The sequence below is a fragment of the Coturnix japonica genome, chromosome 3 (assembly GCF_054131305.1).
Source record: "Coturnix japonica strain WE chromosome 3, WE-NBRP24, whole genome shotgun sequence".
In the NCBI taxonomy this organism is placed as follows: Eukaryota; Metazoa; Chordata; class Aves; order Galliformes; family Phasianidae; genus Coturnix; species Coturnix japonica.
The window spans coordinates 16,020,757-16,040,078 of NC_140665.1; the positions used below are offsets into that span (position 1 = coordinate 16,020,757).

A 19,322-nucleotide genomic window follows, 5' to 3' on the forward strand; every position below is an offset into this window, starting at 1 on the left:
TATCTGCATGGAGATAGAAACTGGGAGAGAAGAAACAATATGATTCCTGATCATCATCACCAGCCCTGTCGCTCCCCTGTGCAAAAAGTGACCTCAAACATCCTTTCCATCTCCTCACCTTCGAAATACAACCACTGCCCCATTCCTCTCCCTGGGAATGGAGCATTTAATTGAGGTCTTTTCTGAGGGAGTGCTACCCCAGCCAGCCTGGGATAAAGCTATGGAGAATCAAAACCCAGATCCAGGCAGATATATCATGGTAACCTAAGATCCAACAAAAGTTCAGGAAGGTTTTCAGAGCCAGCAAACTTTCCCAAGTGGGTACTGTATCTTCATCTCGTATCTGACCCACCAAGGAGGCACTGGTCTATGGTATTAGCTGGAAAGTCCTTGTGCATGAAAGATAGGAGATGACGTGCTAACTGCTCCATGTCTGCAAGTATGCAGCAACTATGCAGAATACCAAAGGGCCACAACACCAGCCACTGACTCAGTCCACAGTGAGCAGGCATGTCCCCAGAGCAGGATGAGGTGGGAGTAGTAGGTATGTAAGATGTTTTTGTTTTTTTCCTGATGTTATCCCCATTTTCCCAGGTCCCAGCTTCAGACAGTTGTCTGCCATCTGCTTTGGCCAGACACCAAGACGCTAGCAATTGGCTGGCATTGCTGCCATGAGCAAAGGTACAGTGCTATGAGCTGTCTGAACATTGTCAGTCTTTTCCTGCAGTGATTTTGCATGGCATGAAATAGGCTGGGATTCACAGGATGGCTCTATGTCAGATCGGCCTGCTGTCAGAGGAGGATTTGTCCATTTTAGTCTCAGTTGCTTTTTGTGTGTTGCTTGAAAGGGAAGGTTTGAGACAATATTTGTTGGTGTTTTTTTATTCTTTGTTATGTAACCCTTTATTTTCTTATACTTTGGTTTTTTGGAATATATATCTTAAAAAGCAATACGATAAATGATCCTAGGTAACTTTTTCCACCTGTACATTTGTATGGAAAGAATGCTGTATTTTACTATACTTGAGGGAACCTATGATGCAGTTCGCCTAAGGTCAGGCAGTAGTCTGAAGGCAGGGCTCAGAGTAAGAGTCAGATTGTCAAATCCTTCATCCCTTCCATCCTTTCTTAGTTTTGTTTCCCCTTGCATTTCTAGAGAAGAATGAAAGAGGGGAGAATTAAATTGAGACTGTGGGCTCCAGCATCTGTGTGAGGGGATTCTGTAGCCAAGTGAAAGGTGACTGGTCTAGATGTATCAGCTACTGATTCTTAAGTACCTCTTACTACAGAGTAAACTGCTTCAGAAATCAGCCTAAGATCTGATAACCCACAGCTCTAAGTGAGAACAAAGGTCACCACTGTTCCTGGGACTTCATGAACTGGATTTCAGTTATCAAAAATGGAGGCTCATAAAGGAAGCTGATAATTTTATATCTTGCACTACTTCAGTGAAAACTGCACCCAAGATCAGGGTAGACAGAAATGATACATGGGAATGAGATCCAAGTGATATGCTTTTAGAAGCCTTTGGAGGATCATGTAATGCACAAACCAAAGCCAGGAGTGGCTAGTTTTGATGTGCAGATCCATGCCATTATCAGTAAAATGAAGCCTATGCATCCCACCCATTGGCATGTTTGCACAATCACTGAGAATCACATCAATCTAGCAAGGCTTACATGAGAATTTTTCTCTCCTGCACATGCTCTTGGGAGGCATTAATGTTATGCTGAGGAACTCTGTTCATGGACTGGGAGTATTGTGTGAAATGCAATGCAGTTGTGTAGCAGAGAAAATACTTTCATTCCCATCCTTAAAATGTGTATGTCTGTGCTGCAAACAAGCTCAAGTCTGGGAGGGCTTCCGGAGAGCTAGTGTAGGGCAAGAGGATCACAGGGTCGCCAAGGTTGGAAAAGACCTCTAAGGTCATCCAGTTCAACCGTCCACTTATCATCAATGTTTCCCACTAAACCATGTCCCTCAGGATGACTTCTAAACGTTTCTTGAACACCTCCAGAGATGGTGATTCCACCACCAACCTGGGTCGCCCATTGCAGCACCTGACCACTCTCTTGGAGAAGAATTAGTCCCTAACATCCAATCTGAAGCTCCCCAGCTCAACTTGAGGCCATTCCTCTCATCCTATCACTGTTACAAAGGAGAAGCCAACTCCCACTGGGCCATAACCTCCTTTCAGGCAGCTGTAGAGAGCAATAAGGTCACTCCTGCGCCTCCTCATCTTCAGACTGAACAATCCCAGCTCCCTCAGCCACTCCTCATAAGAATTGTGCTTCAGACCCCTCACAGCTTCATTGCCCTTCTCTGAACACACTCCAGGGCTTCAGCATCCTTCTTGTTGTGAAAGGTTCAAAACTGAAGAAATTACTCAAGGTGCAGCCTCACCAGGGCTGAGTGCAGAGAGGATCCCTGCGATGCCTCAGCCCCAGAAGTCTGGCCCAGTGCTGCTTCAGCACACACTGAGCTTCAGGCTTCTGGAGGCATCACAACAGTATCTGAACTGTCATAGTTAAACCCCATGGAGTAGCTTTCTGTTCACCTCTTCAGTTTTCGTGTCAGCATGCCATTATGTCATAAGAAAGCAGATGGATGCAGAGCAGGAAGAATATTTGGACATATTAGGCAGTGATGTTTAGTTCCTCTAGCTCATGCACTCCCACCATTACTCTGTGAGATAACGTGTCAGTGTCTGCAGCTACTAAGGACCATTCTGAGAGCTTCTCATAGGTGAGAAGCTGAAGTGGCAAAATGGGCTTTGTCTGGGTTTATTAAACTTGCATTTTTAAATCACCACTTCCTGTCTCAGTCTGCAAAATCCAAACGCTGCAGTTATAAATTACTGCACCAATTCTGGGTGAGTTCACAAATCTTTCTGCTCCATCCTGTAAACAGAGCTGACACCTTTCACCTCTGGAGAAGGTTGGAACAACAGGCATCTCGCTGAAATCCCATGTCACCAACTAGAAACAAAGTGAAAAGGGATCAAGCACACAGTAAATCCCTGCCAGGAAAGGACTATTCTTATCTCTGGATCTATAGATTACACCTTCCCTTCCTAGGAGACCCTCGTTCTCCTGCAGAAAAACCTGAGGACAGGGATTATTACATCATCACAAGAGCAGTGCCAGATTCTGCACCAGGGGAGGAGCAGCCCTGGCTGTACGTACAGGCTGGGAGTGAGATGCTGGACAGCAGCTCTTCTGAAAGGGATGAGGGCTCTGGCTGATAGCAAGTTGTATGGGAGCCAGCAGTGTGCCCTGGCACCAGGAGGGCCAACCACACCGTGGGGGGGCACCAGGCCCAGCTCTGCCATCAGGCAGGGGGAGGGGCTGTCCCCTCTGCTCTGTGCTGTGCGGCCTCACCTGCATTGGGTACAGTCTGAGTGCCACAGCACAAAACGGATGTAAAACACTATTAGAGAGGGAGGTATGCAAAGATGGAAAAGGGTCTGGAGGACAAGGTGTATGAGGAGTGTGGAGGCCCCTGGGTCTGGCAGGGCAATTTCTGCAGGAGCTACTTCAGTTCTCAAAGGGCCCTCATCTCAGTGACCAAACCACTTGTTTATCCATATAGGTGCCCTTCCTTGACAGAAAAGCTACTAGGAAACCTGCACCAGAGAAACTACCATTTGTTACTATTCCTCTACGTCAATTACTTGGGCCTATCCAGACCTGCACTCTTGTTTATCAACTCTTGGCAAGCACAGTGAGGTGGTTAAGGCCCTGATGCTTAAGTTTATGGCTTAAATCAGTGGGATTATTCATGAGGTCAGAGATAACCATGTGCTTTTATAGCTGGCTGGAGTGGCGTCTAAAGCTGACAGCTGCGAGTCAAAAGCTCTGAGTCATCAGGTCCCTCCTCACCTTCCTGTGTGACCAGTCTACCTGTGTCTGCTTCCTTGCCTGCCACATAGGGAGGATGACAATCGCTTTTATCTGGTGGTTACTTTCAAATGGCCCTAAAGGCTTCTTTCAGTCTGCTGAAAATTCAGTCGAAGGTGGGCTAGCGTGAAAAAGATGGCAAGGTATTTAACTAATGAAAGTGCTGTAGCTCAAGAAACCAACAGCATCCTTTCTTCCTCCCTATATTCCCACACAGCAGAGATTGCTGCAAAATTTTCTGCAAGCAGAGAGAAGTGGAAAGCCATAAAAAGGCTGAGATGAGTCTCTCTGAGCCAAAGAGAAACTCATGCAGTGTAGAGGTTCGGGTGCTCAGTACAGCAGGTTGCTGTGCAAGCTGGTTCCCAGCAGTAGCTACACCTTAAAAGAGGGCCTGTTCAATTAAAAATCACATCCTCGATTCTGCAAACAACTTCTTTGCATATGTAGTTTGTAAAAGGAAAAAGATGTGGAAAAACAAGAGAGGGAGAAAGTGACTAAAAGAGAGCCAATTGCATACATTTTATCCCCCTAGATACAACAGTTCCCAATGGAAGTGATTGAGAGGACCTCACATTTGTCCTCGGCTTGGATAGTGTGAAAAACTGTGTAAGCACTGTAGATAGCTGCTGTACCCATGTGCATATGTAAGGCTGGAACCCTAGAGAGGAACTGCAGGCGTCCTCCCAGCTGCCCTGTGCTTTCGCAGGCATTTGTAAATACAATTGCTCTCACTTTCCATTGATAGAAATCAAAAAGCAATTAAGAATCAAGCTCTTCAAATTGATAGGTCTCCTGAATTTGAAACATTTTCCATTCTTTGGCTGGTATCACTGCCTAGATTAGATTATTTTGTTAAAGGCGAGATTAAAATAAACAGTATTTATGGTTTAATTATTTGAATGACTAAGAAGTTCCAGCTTTATTTGAACTTCACAGAGGACCGGGAGATGTTTTTAATGATATGTTTTACTCAGAATCTTTCATCCAGGGATCTCAAACTAGTTTTCAAATAATTAATTAATCCTTGTACCTCTCCATGAGACAGTTTTATCTCTGACATTACTGATGGGTAAACAAAGGCACAAAGGCGTCAAGACACAAACTGCTTTCCCAATATTAGTTAATTAATCCTTGCACCGCTCGGTGAGACTGTTACTATCTCTGGTCTTACCAGTGGGTAAACTAAGGCACAAATATGCAAGCAACTCGCCTGAGGCAGTGCAGGTGAATCAGTAGCAGAGCTGAGAATAGCACAGTTAGCTAAGACCAGTCTAAGTCTTAGCTAATTGTTTCTAGCAAGTACTACACTGTGCTACAGACAACGGACTGTGTAAGACCCTGTATGAGCACAGCTGAAACCAGATGGGTTTTGGAAAATACTCCCTCCTGTCTGTCTCCACCCACTGAAGATTGCATTTGTCCATGTTAGTATGCAGCTTCTTTTGAACTCTTAATGACTGGTGGAAGCCATTGTAACTATGATGATAAGTAGTTGTTTGGAAGTATCTGCAGTTTTCAGATCTTCTACTGCATGCAGGCTTTGCCACGCAGGTGGGAGCTCCAAGCCAGCAGCAAGCAGATTTTTCTGGTGTTTATCCCTCTACCAACCCTGTGTGGCACTCTCGGGCCAGGAAAGCCCCAGACGCTGCCAGGCATGGGCTGCAGGCAGAGCGATGCCATTGCTCCTCTCCTCTGGCTGAGAGAGCCTGCAGCCCCACACTGACCGTGTGCCTCTGGGCAGCAGTGTGAGAGCAAGCCTGGCCCCAGCATGCTAACATGGGTCGTGGCAGTGAGTTATATTTAAGGGCTCATGAAAGGTCCATGCAATAATTGCCTGGAGGAAAGCAGAAACACTTTATGAGGGGCCATGGCCCCTCATCAGCCAGCAATATTGTGCTTCCTTGTCCAGTCCATCACTCAGACCTCAGCACATCTCCACCCCACAAACAAGAGCTCTCTGCTCACTCCACAAAGAAGAGGAAGACCAGAGGAGCGGAGTCCATTCAGCCATATCAGTTTTTCATGCAGGCACCTGAACCCTCACCACACAGACATCCCAGCTGAGCTATTTCAAATGTGGGCTTGGCCTCATCAAATGAAGTCTCATTTCCACATGAAAGGGATGGAGGAATATGAAGCCAGCTCATCTGTATTGATAAGAATTTGGCATTACTTTCCCCCAGTTATCTAAGCTTTCTGTGTACATTAATCACAAAGTACAAACCATCAGGGGGGATACAGCTGACTTTCCCTGGGCACAGGCAATAACATGGCTGTGGATTGATTTATTTTGTTTTGCTTTGCTGTTGTTGTTTTTGTTGTTCTTTTTACCAGACTTCCTTTCCTCAAGTTCCACTCTGCTGGAGTCCGATCGCTCCCTCCCCTCTGCAATTTGGATGCCTCATTTTTCTTGTTACAGCTCTGATGCAAGCGCTGAGCTGCTGTGCTTGCCAAACCTGGCATGAGTACCCACTGCTAGTCTAGACACCAGTCTAACTGTAACGCTAATGCTAGGGTTTAACAGACTGATCTCGGCATTTGTCATAGCTCTGCCCACGGTCATTGCTTTGATCTTTATCCTTGAAAACCACAGTCATTGACAAAGGTAAAATGAATTTGTCTTGCAAAGACTTTGATGGCATTCCCTTGTTTCCTTTCTTTTTTTTCTTTTTTTTTTTCCCCCTCCTCCTATTTGTTCTTCTACCTGAATTTCATCATAAAGCTTCTGGTTACAGCTGCAACTCCAGGACCAGCTGTAGTCCACTCAATCTTTTTACTGTATGGCCTCTTAAAAATCTAAAGGGGAAATACTGGGACACTTCTAAGACAAACTGACAGTGAGTGTAATGTAAACTTTAATGGGAGACGGCAACAGAGGGCCCTCGGGATCTGTCATCCTGAAAAGGGCCATGTGCCAAAAGCAGGAAAGAATGAGAACTATGTGATATTAGATTTCTAGTTTGAAATCTGCACTCTGCCAGGTACTATTCTTTGCCTCCATGTAGTATCTAGATTTTAAGCTGAGACAAGGGCCTTCTATTAGACATTGTATAGACACGTTGTAAGGGATTGCCTCTGCCTGGAGGTGTTTATAACTTAAATAAACATGATGAGCAAATCAAGTGTTACTAGCTCCATCTTCTCGATGGGGAAGCAAAGGAAAGGGCTGTACACACCTTGTCCAAGGTCATACAGGGGACCTGAATTCATTGTAGGGTTCCATGTTGCCTTCATGACAGCTGGCGATTATGCCACCTTTGCTGTTGAGTTGTTCGACTCCAGAAGCGATGGCTGAGCTCTCAGCTAGTGGTGCCTCTCGTTGGCAAAGATTTACGACTCTTTTCCCTGCTTTGAGCTGCAGGATTTGGCTCACTGAGGGGGAATACTACAGATCTCTTAGCAGCTCAGCTCTCTGCTAGAGAAAAAGCAGCTTTTGAGCCAGACTATTTTTTTTTTTCTTGCAGGGTTATAAAAGCCAGTTGTAAGATGTCTTATCCCTTTGAATTACTGTAGGAAAAAATCTGCATGAGAAGCTTTCAGTAAGGTACTTCCACCAACCTTGACGTAGGAGCACCCATGAGCTTTAATAAAAACAGATGAAATAAGTAGTACTTCCATGGGGCTTGAGATAAGCACAGGAATTTAAAGAGCTCAATTTTCATATCATACACAATGCAAAAGTAAATAAAACCAATAGGGAAGGCTTTGATTATAGGATTTACATGGTGTATGGGAAATTGGTAATCACAGCCTGAACCTCTGATTAATCAGCTGAAGCAAGTGTCGGGTCAGCTGTGGGAGCACAGGTGAGAGTAATTCAGCTGTGCTCACAGAAGGGGTGGAGCTTGACTCCACCTCCTTTAGACCTCATTTAAGGGCTGACCACCACTAAGGCAGGATCTCTTGGAGATTGCTCCCTGATGGAGATTGCCTCAGTATTTCCCAGCAAAGGCATCCATATTGGTGAGTTTTTTTCTCATAAATAACCTTTTGAATATCTGTTACCATCTTTGTTACAATCTTTGTATCATTCTACCTTACGCACAGCACGTTATTTGCGCTTCTGTAAAAATCTTCCAAGGACTGTGGGTGAATTCCTGGTTTGTTGGAGTCAATGGGATTTTTTCTAGACAGCCATGGGGCCAACCTCCCCTCCAAATGCTTGCACATCTTTCCCTTGTTTTCTAGCACATGGTCAATGGGACTTGGCATCTGCTGGAGTGGAAGACTGTACCCCAGTGGATGGTAACAAATCTGTAAGTCCCTACACAATGATATTTCATCACACTGCCCACCCAGGATTTTTTACAGGGCATCCAATCCATAGCTGGGTGAGGTCACTCATCAGAGCAGGTTTTCCTAAACAAACAAACAAACCTGCCTTCAAAGTGACTGGTGCAAAACTGGCACTGACTGAAAGTTTTTGTGTTCTTGTACATAAATATACATAAATAATTCTATATACAGAGCTTTGTATATAGGTATTGTATATATATTTAAATAGCAAGATGCATATATTTTATACTCTCATCATAGATATCTATTCCCAACTTCTATAAAAATGTGTTTTTCTGTTTTTTCCAACCACTTCAACAACTGATTCATAGATACCAAATGTTGACACAATACCTTAAAGAGAAATGTTGACAGTTTTCCACAGGCAGTTTTCTGCAGTCTCAGAGAAGCTCTACTCAACATTTCTTTTGAGATTCGAAGGAATTTGATTAACGTTTTGCTGTTGCCCATTTCTGACTATTCTGATTTCAGCAGGGACTGGAGGAGCTCTTGATGAGTATGGCTTTTTGTTATTTACAGCCTCGTCAAAACCATGAAGTAGCAGGAATCTCCTCAGAGAGCAATGTATCACAACATTTTTCAAGATGATTTCCAAATCGAAGATGACTTCCAAGGAACAGCGAGGATGTAATCTTGGAGCCAATCAAACCAATGGCAGAAATCCCACTTTCTGCATGATCTTCTTAATGGAGCCTCTGAAATTTTGAAGCTTCATATATTATGGTTAAAAGGTACTGTCCAAATTCAGCATCTGTGAGCCTTACAGAGGCACGACCCTAAAAAGAAGTGATGAAAAATGTCTATTTTAAAAACAAATATCCCTATTTATAATGACACCAAAGGGAAAAAGGAGAATTCAGTACTTAATACTGACACTTGCAACTTGCAAAATCTCTCCACTGCTTGAAACAAGCATTTGTGAGAGTTTGGAAAATTTTGATCACTCATTTTTTCCTCTTTTGCTTCCATTTTGCTCACTGGTGGGGCTGTCCAATAACAGCGTTGATGCTGCTGAAATGTCACAATGAACTTTGCTCATGTACTAGTTCCAGGTGAGATGGGAGTAGTTAGTTGTAATATTTAACAAAACAAAAGAAGTATTTGCCAATGTTTTTGGATATAGTTGTTATGTCCCAGGCGCAGAGATTAGTCAGAGCATCCATAAATATCACTGTCATTGAAATCTGATATCCAAACCCTTCACTCCAAATGCCCACCGGCTGTGAAAACCCTGCTGTGCTTTGGCCACTGGGCTGTAAACTCCTTTTGGGTTTTGCTCCATGCCTGGCACAACGGCTGGGGGTCCCTGCCAGTGCAATAGGGTGTGCATTTCAGGAGGGGAAGCAAGAGGCACATCCTACACAGTGGATCACCTGGTGGGGAAAAAGCTCCCATTGTGTATCATTATTCATTTCTGTTGTCAGCCTCTGGTCACTGCAGTAGAGGAGGATCCATGTTAAAGGTTACAGAGCAGCTGTGGAGGCTGGTGTGGCAGCCAGTACAGGTATAATAAAGGGTCAGGTTAAACTGTACTCTTTCTTGAGTACCTCTGTTAGAAACTGAGCTAAACAGTGTCTTGGTCCCAACACATATAAAAGCTTTGGTGCTATCACATGAAGAAAATCCAGTTTCTCAGAGGAAACTTGAGACAAAAGAGCCAACCCAAGATATTTATCAGTTTTTACTAAATTAATGCAAACAAAAACAGTGTTCTTTATAGTAAATCTATTGCTGAGTTTTACTGGAATTAACTGATATTCCTGCCTGCCTAATATCTGGTAGTCTTTGTGAGGATTTTTTCCACTGATACATTTTGGTGGAAGAGAAGGCATTCTTCAATGGATTAAAATATTTTGCATTCAGAAATGATCAGTTTCATTGAAATGTTTAGAGTTTTCAGAAGGAAAAAAGAGCAGCAGCAGAATTATTTTGAGTAAGTATTTTCTTCAGTATTCTACTTACCCATCACCTCAAAACACTACAGAAGTAGCATATGAACTGAAGCAACAAAATACATCCATGTCATCAACAGTTTTCATAGGGGTGAGAAGCAGACCCTAGTTACTTCCATGCATACAATGCTCTTGAGTGACTGGAAGGGGAGGAGCCACGATCCATTCCTTCCCAGGCCTCCTTTAAGGGTTGGCGGTGGAGGTAAGGAAGTCTTGCTAGCGAAACCTGTCTACTGGAGGCCTTCCAAAGGTAAGCAGTTTTTCTTCCTGTTCTGTGACCATGGCAGCTACATTTGAGCTTGTTCTCATTTGCTGCAGCCTAGGATTGTGCCACTTTGCTGTTATTGCTGTACTTCACATTATAGCATTAGAAAGAGAATGAGCTGATAAAGATGCAGTGCAGTCAGATGCAGGCAGGGCCAGCACAGGAGAAAGCCTGCTGTCTGTGCAAAACTGAATGTAGCTAAGCATACTGGGGTGAAGCAAAGTCCAGCTGAATGGTACCATTTACTACTCAGAGAGCCCAAGTGCCAGCCAGCACCAAGAGCTAAGGAGCACCCATGGAAAAGGGTACAAAGGTGGCACTGATGCACAGCACTTGGCTTGGCTCCCACAAAGGTCGCAGCTGAGTCTCTGTGTTAACTTTTCCTCAACACAGTGTTATTGAGAATTATGCCAAGCTACTCAATAGTGATGCCTCCCTCCCACAGACCTTTCATTAGAAGATATCAGTATTTGATATCCCAGGCATAAGCAAGAACAGTCAAAGGCACAGTTCTATTATAAAGCTTGAGAATTTGGCTTTAAGTATGCCAAGGTCCTCATCCTGCAAAGCATTTGGGGTTGTATTGTTCATGCAATTGATGAACAAGTCTGCAAGTTTTGTCTAAGCAGAGGCAAAAATGAAACCCAGGTCTCTGGTGGTACGTCCTGTGCTCAGCAATGAGAGCCTCCATATGGATATAGAAGTATCTGGTAAATATGTGTCAACTGAATTGGAAGCTGTTACATACAGTACTGCAAGGGGAAATTCTTATTTATTACAATTTTGTTATCAGTATTCTTGTGGAGCTGAATTTCCTGTGCAGACATGCAGCAGCCTGGTTCACCACACGACCAAAGCTTCAGCGTGGGGAAGTTGTTCTCATTCACCTCTCTGTTTATTTTCCAGCTCTTATCCTATCAGCTCAAGTGAATCAAGGTGGGAGGAGGTGAAGCAATTGGAGCGGGCAGTTTTTAAGGCTGCACTGAGTATAAGGTAAGAAAATATCATAAATTTTATTTCAAGCTTTCTTGCCAATTGTTAGAAATGTGCAGTCCATATGAATTCATATAACAAGGAGGGAATGTTGGGAAAACCAATAAAGATTTTGTGGTCTTAACTATAATGAATGTAGTTTGATATAGAGTCTGTTTTTTGCTGCATGGCAAAATGAATCATAAAATACTGGACCTTGAAACTCCTGCATTTTTTAACAATAGCCTGGGGACAGTTTACAGTGTAATGAATTGTAATTAACCCACCTTCAAAATCTTTTATGAGTATTTTGCCAATTAGCTTCGCATGCTTGCTAATGACTCATGGCCAGCGCATGTCTTTACAGAGCAGGCTTTTACAGCACACACTCGCCTGTTAAGTCAGCAGAAGTATGCAGGATGGTGAGATAGACACAGGTAAGACCCAGCCAGTCCTAGTAGCATACATATTTCAGCATTCAAAGAACTTTTGCTGTTCTCCGAGACCCAAAATAACTGTAATAATGTATAGCAACGTCAAAAGGCTTTGGTTTCCAAAGGATTGCAAGGAATGCAAAAGGGCTCAAGTCCTGACATCTGTTGTTACTTAGTAGTAACATATATAATGCTGCTAATTGCTGAGCCATCTTTGTTTTCCTTACTTAGCACTAGGGTTAGAATTATTTTATTTTTGTGGTTCATGGCTTCCTGCCACTTGCAACACAAGGTCCATTCTAAAGAAAATAAAACAACTACCAGGCTGCCTACTAGCAGTGTGTGGAAGGCTGGGATTGTTTCTTCCCCCCTCTTCTGCTTTATTTTTTTTCTTTGAATTCAAGGGGAGTTAAGTGGAGACAAGCCCCAGACAGAACCAGTGGACCTGGTGTCACATCTAACAGCTGTGTGAAGCAGTGCCCTATCCCCTGGCATAGCCAGAAGGAGATGTGGAAGGAGGAAATTCAAAGAGGAGGTATGCCATGATCCTTGCTCAGTACCCCACTTGCTCCAGGCAATCCATGGTTTATGGACTTCCCAAAGCAGAGGCTGCCCCCAGACCACTGTGTTTTAATAGCCACCCATGGATCTATCCTCCTTGAATTTTTTTGATCCTTTTCTCAAGCCATTTATAACTTCTGGCCTCCGCAACATCCTGTGGCAACGAGTGCCACAATTTAATTATGCTTTGCATGGAAAAAGTACTTCCTTGCCTTGGTTTAAATCCTCTTGCGTGAATGTTTTGTTGGGTCCCCTTTTATTCTTATGAGAAGCCACCAACAACTATTTCCTATTTCCTTTTTTTCTACATGACATTCATGATCAAACTGATGTTGAGTGTATCTCCTACTTTTGTCGTCCCTTTCTACCCTGGAAACTAATCTCCTTCATTTCTCACCTTAATGGAAGCTGTATCCCACCTCTCCTCATCCTGGGTGCTTTTCAGCTCAGCCCTTCCTGAGGCTGGTAAACCAACTATTATCATGACGCAGTTTCATTGATGATTGTTAGAGCAGTGGATTTGTATTTTGCTCCTGCTGCTTTTCCAGGTAATTCTGAAGATTTTAGTTGCCTCTTTGATGGGCTTTAACTAGTATTCACAGAGGACTCCATACTCTCTCCACTAGAGAAGGACTCATTGATGCTGAAGTATAGATAGAGTGAGCTTCTGCACGTGCTCTGCTTTTGTTGACAGTGCACTACATCATTCATTTTATTGCCCACTCAGTATCATGAACTCTTGCAGCAGTGCTTTGTGCCCAGATTTAGTTTTACAATGCTAAATAATTTGCATCATCTGCAAAATTTCTCATCTCACTACTCATCCTTTATACCATGTATACAATTTGTGAATATGTCTGAATGCTGTCTAATTAGTATTTTGACAGGCTCAGTTCTAAGTAAGCACAAAAACTCTCCTCTTGGAGGCAGATGTGGCAGATGTCTTAGCACAAAGCAGTGAGAGGACCCAGCAGCAGCTTCCCACCATTGTGAACAGACCTTTATACCCAATGTCTGGAAGGACAGCTTTCCCAGCGTAATAACAAGTTAAATTGTTTTTCTTTTCTTGTCTCTTATCGTGGTGTCTTGATGCACGTAGTTTTCATCACTGGCCTAAGTGGCCTCTCCCTGGACGTTACTGCCAATGAGTTGAGCAGCTTAAGGCGAAGTTTCACATTCTGGAGAATTTCTCTGTGTGTAATGCACATATATTATAGGAAGTTGTTGTGTGGTTTTTTTTTTTTGTTTTTTTTTTTAATCCAGTAGAAATAAAGCCTTATCTATCACCATTGTTTCCTAAACAAAAATACCACCACACACTTTGCCAACAAAGTAAATTCAAAATCATTCTGCAGATTTTCTAACAGAAGTAAAGCTAATGCAGATTGTGTATTGTCCAGTACGAGTGAGTACAAGCTGAATGTGGTGCTCAGTGCAAGGCTTTGGATGTAGGAATAAAAGACTTGCACTACTGAATTGTAGGGAATTAAGTCCCTTTTATCTCTGAACTTGCTTTTCTTTATATCTGCAAGGACAGTCATATGTACCTAAAATAGTTGGTGGTTTTGCATCTCTGAGAAGCCACTCACCCTGCTCTGCTTGCACAGCTCAGTTGAAGAGAGACTTTTTTCCTCTTCACCTTACCCCAGTATAGATGCATTTCTCCTGGAGAATGAACTCTCACAGCAGCGTGAAACCAGTTAACGTTAGCAAGCCACTTCCTCATTTCACAAAATGCTGCTGCTTCTCTGTTGTCCTGGATCATTCTCACTCCTCTGTCAGTCAGCTGAGTGGCATAGCAGGAAGGGCCAAACTTGTGCCTCATCCTTGAGAGCTGTGCATCTGCTCTGTGACACAGGGCAACTAAGGGCCCTTCCCCGGTGCAGCTGTGCAGACAGACCTGTCACATGAAGGTACCACGCTGCTGGCTGTCACCCCTCTAGGGCTGTTCTGCAAACCATTTTGCTCCTGGAAACCCATTGTAGGAAACTGTATCACAGCTGTGGGAGTCTGGTACTTAGAGAGAACACAATGGGAAGCAGAGCTAATGGTAATCAGCATGTTTGGTCCAAAACTGTTTCTAAAGAAGAACTGCAACAATAATATATTTTGAAACTGTGCTGATTGTGCTATACTTACCTTAATTAAACTGCAAAGTCTGAATTTGTTTTTATTCCCTCTTCCATATTTCAGAGCTTTTCCTACATTCCTGTATATATTCAGGTAATGGAAAAATATTTCTTTACTAATTAAGTTCAGTATGTCCACAGCATGGATGGACCGTATTTACAGGGGTGGCTATTTCTACACGTAGCATGGGCTGATTTGCTGGGAGCCTAATCCTGAATCAGGGGGAATGATGGCATCAAATAAAATGTCACAAAGAAAAGTGTTGAAGTATTTAATTAAAAACAAAAGAGAGAGAGAAACATATGGTTAGATAATTAGTAGGAATCACAAAACGCCTACACAGGATAGTGGGAAGCATGGAAATCCTTGCACCCATATTTAAAGTTATACCACAGATTTCTTGTATGTTTAGTTGGTTTTTTTGCTCTGCTATTTTATGTCTGCACAAATAACACGGATGGTGATTATGTTACCTGAGCAATCTGAAATCCCATTATCCTGTGTAGCAAACAGAAGTGAGTCCTGTTTAACATGAAGCAAAATTCACAGCTGCAGCATTTCATTCTGAGCAGTACCATTGCTTGTAACACTGCAAAGCACATTGAAATTATTGCTCTTCTGCCAAAGATCTAAGACATAACTGATTTTTGGGGGAGTGTGGAGGAAAGAGGTGACTTCCCATCAACTCTAGCAGCATTCCTGTACTGCAGTAGAAACTGCTGGATCCCTTCATTTTGTGTATGTGCTGTGCACAGAGCCATTATTTTTGTGTACAGTTGCAAAGAAAGGGCAATCATATGCGCTAATGGGGCGAGAAATAGTGGATGTGCAAAGGACTCTCAGACAGGCCAGCTTGGTTTTCCATCCTGATGCTATGTGTTCCCTTCATCCGTTACAGGACAGTCATCTGAGAAGGGAAGAAAGCCAAGCAAGGTGTACTGAACATGGGCTAAGGCCTCCATCCAATGGAAACTCCTGGGACAGACAAAAATCCTACCACTGATTGACATTTATCTTCTTTAGCACTTAGCCTCTAAAACTTGGTGGAAATTCACAAGTCTGGAAGTGGCCATTGCATTCTTGAGTAGGATGCCATCCATTTTACAACTGGCATTTGTCTGTAGGTTCCACAATGGCTCCTTTGTTTAAATGCTCACTCCTTGCTAAGGATTATTGACCTGAAGCCTTTCATTCCTGACATCACCCAGTTTCTCCATGCTGACCAGCTTTGTGTGGAGCAAAAGATGGCTACTCAGTGGTCAGTGCTGCCAGCCAGCTGCTTATCCTTGCATGGGACATGCACCTGCTCCTTGCTACAGCAATGCATGTGTGACCCATCTGCTCATCCAGAGGGGTGGTTCTGAGGCCGAGCAGTTGCACAGGTACCTCCCCATAGTTATACAGGGCACGTTTCTGTCTTTTCTTCCCTCTTCTGAGCTATTTTCAGTCTCTACTCACTTGTCCCATTAAACGCAGCCGTTGTGAAATCAGGCCTGGCAGGAACACATTTTGGGGGGTGCACAGCTTACATTTACACACAAGAAAGGACTTTACAGCACCAGGCACTTAGTTGCCCTTCACACCTTCACCTCTCTAAGGAATACCCTTTCTGAGCCATCCGGTGCTAACCTGGAAATTAGAATGGAATGTAGGCAAACATACATAGCAACTTGTCCCCTCTGATTTACCCAAAGCCATTTCATTTCTTTGTGTTTACCTGCATTACTTTGTTTCTCAGTGAGCAAAGAAGTGCACAACTTTGCAGCTGAACTCTCATCTGTGCCTGCTGCAGTGTCCCTGTCTCATTTGTCCCTTAAGACTGCATTTCCCTTTTCATGGCTACAGCATAGTTGTGGCTCAAAGTCACCCTGTGATTACAGTACACCAAAGTCTTCTTCCTCCCCAAGCAGCTTTAAGTGCATGGCTCATTACCAACTGTTTTCTTAGTAACAATACCCAGCTCTGCGGTGACCTGCATGAGCTATGGGACTGGGCCCCCTTCTCCAGAAGAGCCAGACTTTGCCAGCTGATACCAGCTGCAGAACCAGTTCTCAGTATTCAGTGCACTTGGGGAGAAAGAAACAAGTAGTAAACTAAAGACAAACAGAGCTACATCACAGTCAAATGTATGATAACACTACCAACCAAGACAGCTGCTTCTGCCAACATGAAAACAAGATAGGAACAAGAGTGCTTCTATTTTTGCATTAAAATAGAAACAGAGATGGAGAGGACTTGGGGGATTTATCAAACCAAATAAATATTTGTCATTTTAAAATTTGAATGGAAATTATAATATTCCACTGCTACCATGGAGCTGAATGTCGTCCTTCCCCTCAATCAGCCCTTAGCAGCAAGGAGTTAGTTGCAATCAAATGGATTAGACTGGTTGCATTCATTCAGATTGGCAAACAGCCCCATCAGCCAGGACCGTGGTCCATAATGGCACAGCACCCTTTGAGACCCCCATCCCAGGGCTGTATCAGCAGTGCTACACACCACAGCCATCACACAAGTGTGCTACTGCCATTAAACTGTGGCTCCCTCAGAGCTCAAGAAACTCAAGAAACACTTTTTCCCCTTTCTTGAACTGTATTTAAATCAAGTCACTTCTGTACATTTTTAGCTTAAATAAAGGACATTTTTCTGTTATGTTAAGGTTTGGAGGTGTCTTTTTATGTTACTATTATTGTAATTATTTAAACAACAAACAAACAAACAACAACAACACAGTGAATATGATACTTCCTTGTACTTCTTGGTTTGAGATGGAACCTGAAACCCAAAATGCAAAGCACCTAGAAAAGCCCTGTGGTTGGGAGATCCCTGAACTTTTCCAAACCTGGAGCAGAGGAAAAGTTTACAAGAAGCTCTCCAGAGGCCCTCAGCCCAATTACCAGGAACCAAGGCAGGCTGAATACGCTCAGGGCAATGGATGCAGAGAGGAAATAGTCAGGTACCTTTCAAATATGCAACCAAAGAAATTGATTTTTGCCTGTCACTTGTCACATATTTCAGAAGGAAATAAAAGAAAATACTCTGTCTGGGAATTCTTACCCTGCAGTTGTTGAGAAGCAGAGATGCTGGTTAATTCTCTTCAACTGAACAAACATAGGAGGGAGTCTGAGAGCAATTTGGCTCCAGAGCAAATATTGTTACCAAATTCTTTGCACCTGCAACAGTCAGGAAAACGATAATACAGCTTTTCCATGTCTTCCTATCCCACGCTTTGGAAAGCATCCACACAGTACCTCATATATCTGCTACAGGATAAACATTTGCAGGGCAGAGCCTCACACAAGCCCCTGCTGGTACGGCTGTATTGCGCTCTATGGCCCCAGCCCACAACTCCCACTCTTATCTTGGCCTCAAGTCAACCTGACACTCTGACCCAGTCTATTCACAGCTCTCCAGCGTGATCCCTGCAGCACCACTGGCTGCCATGGCCAGCATTCAGCCTGTACCACACCAGCTCTGCACAGCACTGCCCAGCTGGGAGCATGTTACTGGACTTAGGAAGTTTAAAAATGAAGGTAATGAAAACATTAAGAACTTTAGCTGTCATAGCTTCCAGTACCATTCTTCCAGCTTAGTCACACTTACCAAGGGAAAACACTTCTCCTGGTATAGAATCATGAAATTACAAAATGGGTTGGATTGGAAGGAACCCTAAAGACCATTCAGCCCCAACCCCCAGCCATGGGCAGGGCTGCCCCCACCAGCTCAGGCAGCCCAGGGTTCTGTCCAACCTGGCCTTGAGTGCCTCCAGGGATGGGGCACCACAGCTTCTCTGGGCAGCTGTGCCAGGGCCTCACCACCCTCTGAATGAAGAATTTCCCCTGTAATATCTAACCTTAATTTCCCATTTTAGCTTAGAGCCATCCTCCCCCCCCACCCCTCTTTTGATGCAGCCCAGGATACTGTCGACCTTCTAGGCTGCAAGCAAACACTGCTGGCTCACAATAAGTTTTTCATCTACCAGTTCCCCTAAACCCTTCCCTGTAGGAATGCTCTCAATGCTTTCTTAGGATTACCCCAATCCAAGTAAAACTTCTCATTTTGCTTCATTGAACCTCATTAGGTTCACATGGGCCCACATTTTAAGTTAATCGGGGTCCCTCTGTATAGCATCCCTTTCTTCTACCATGCCAACTGCACCAGTCCCTTCAGGATGCTGGGATGAATGTCATCCAGCCCCATAGACTTGTACACATAATACAATACAACTTACCTCAGACCAGGTTTTCTTTATAGTGGAGTATATCCTTGGTGTTCAGACTGACAGAGCAAGAGGACCAAAGCTCCACAAGTGAGGGATCAGGCTCATTGCAGCTGTAACCCCAACTTGTACCTCCAGTGACAGGGAGGTGCAGGGACAGAAAAAAGTGAACCCATATCCCTTCTGGGACACAGGGAGGCCAGAGAAACATTCGGATCTCTGCAGCGGGTGCAAGTTCATTTTCTGGACTGTTTCTTCAGAAACGAATCTGTGCATTCAAGACCTTAGTACCTTCTTTATAAAATGGAATGCATTCCTATCCCTTGACTCTTGTCACACTCACATGCAGCATCCATCTACTAAGGAGCAGCTAAGAGATGAAGCCACCAAATGCCACCAAGGCAGATAAACATTTGCACCATTGTCATGGAAGGAAAACACCTCTCATTTCCGTGCTGGGCTCCACACAGGTAAAATGAAGGAATTTGGTGTCAGACTCCCCACTCTGTCCCCACTGTCCACAGGCTCCCTCACAGTAAAAGTGAGTGCTTCATCTCCATGCAAAGTTTCATAGTGAGAGGAAACCCACTGTAT

General features: G+C 43.7%; 1 protein-coding gene across 3 annotated transcripts in view; it reads left to right on the forward strand.

The window, feature by feature from the left end:
• LOC107310980 (uncharacterized) overlaps positions 1-17,161 on the forward strand; it is a 334,005-nt gene extending 316,844 nt beyond the window's left edge. For 2 of the 3 annotated variants that reach the window (XR_014943801.1, XR_014943802.1), the window contains 4 exons: positions 595-8,155; positions 8,715-11,405; positions 12,223-12,353; positions 13,306-17,161. Coding sequence is in view for 1 of the 3 variants with exons in the window: in XM_085541101.1 (XP_085397227.1) it covers positions 8,916-8,926; positions 11,319-11,405; positions 12,223-12,353; positions 14,573-14,602; positions 15,408-15,451 (303 nt within the window). In the remaining 2 variants the exon portion in view is untranslated. The remainder of the gene's footprint in view (positions 1-594; positions 8,156-8,714; positions 11,406-12,222; positions 12,354-13,305) is intronic. The other variant, XM_085541101.1, reaches the window with a different exon arrangement.
• Positions 17,162-19,322: the final 2,161 nt, after the last annotated feature.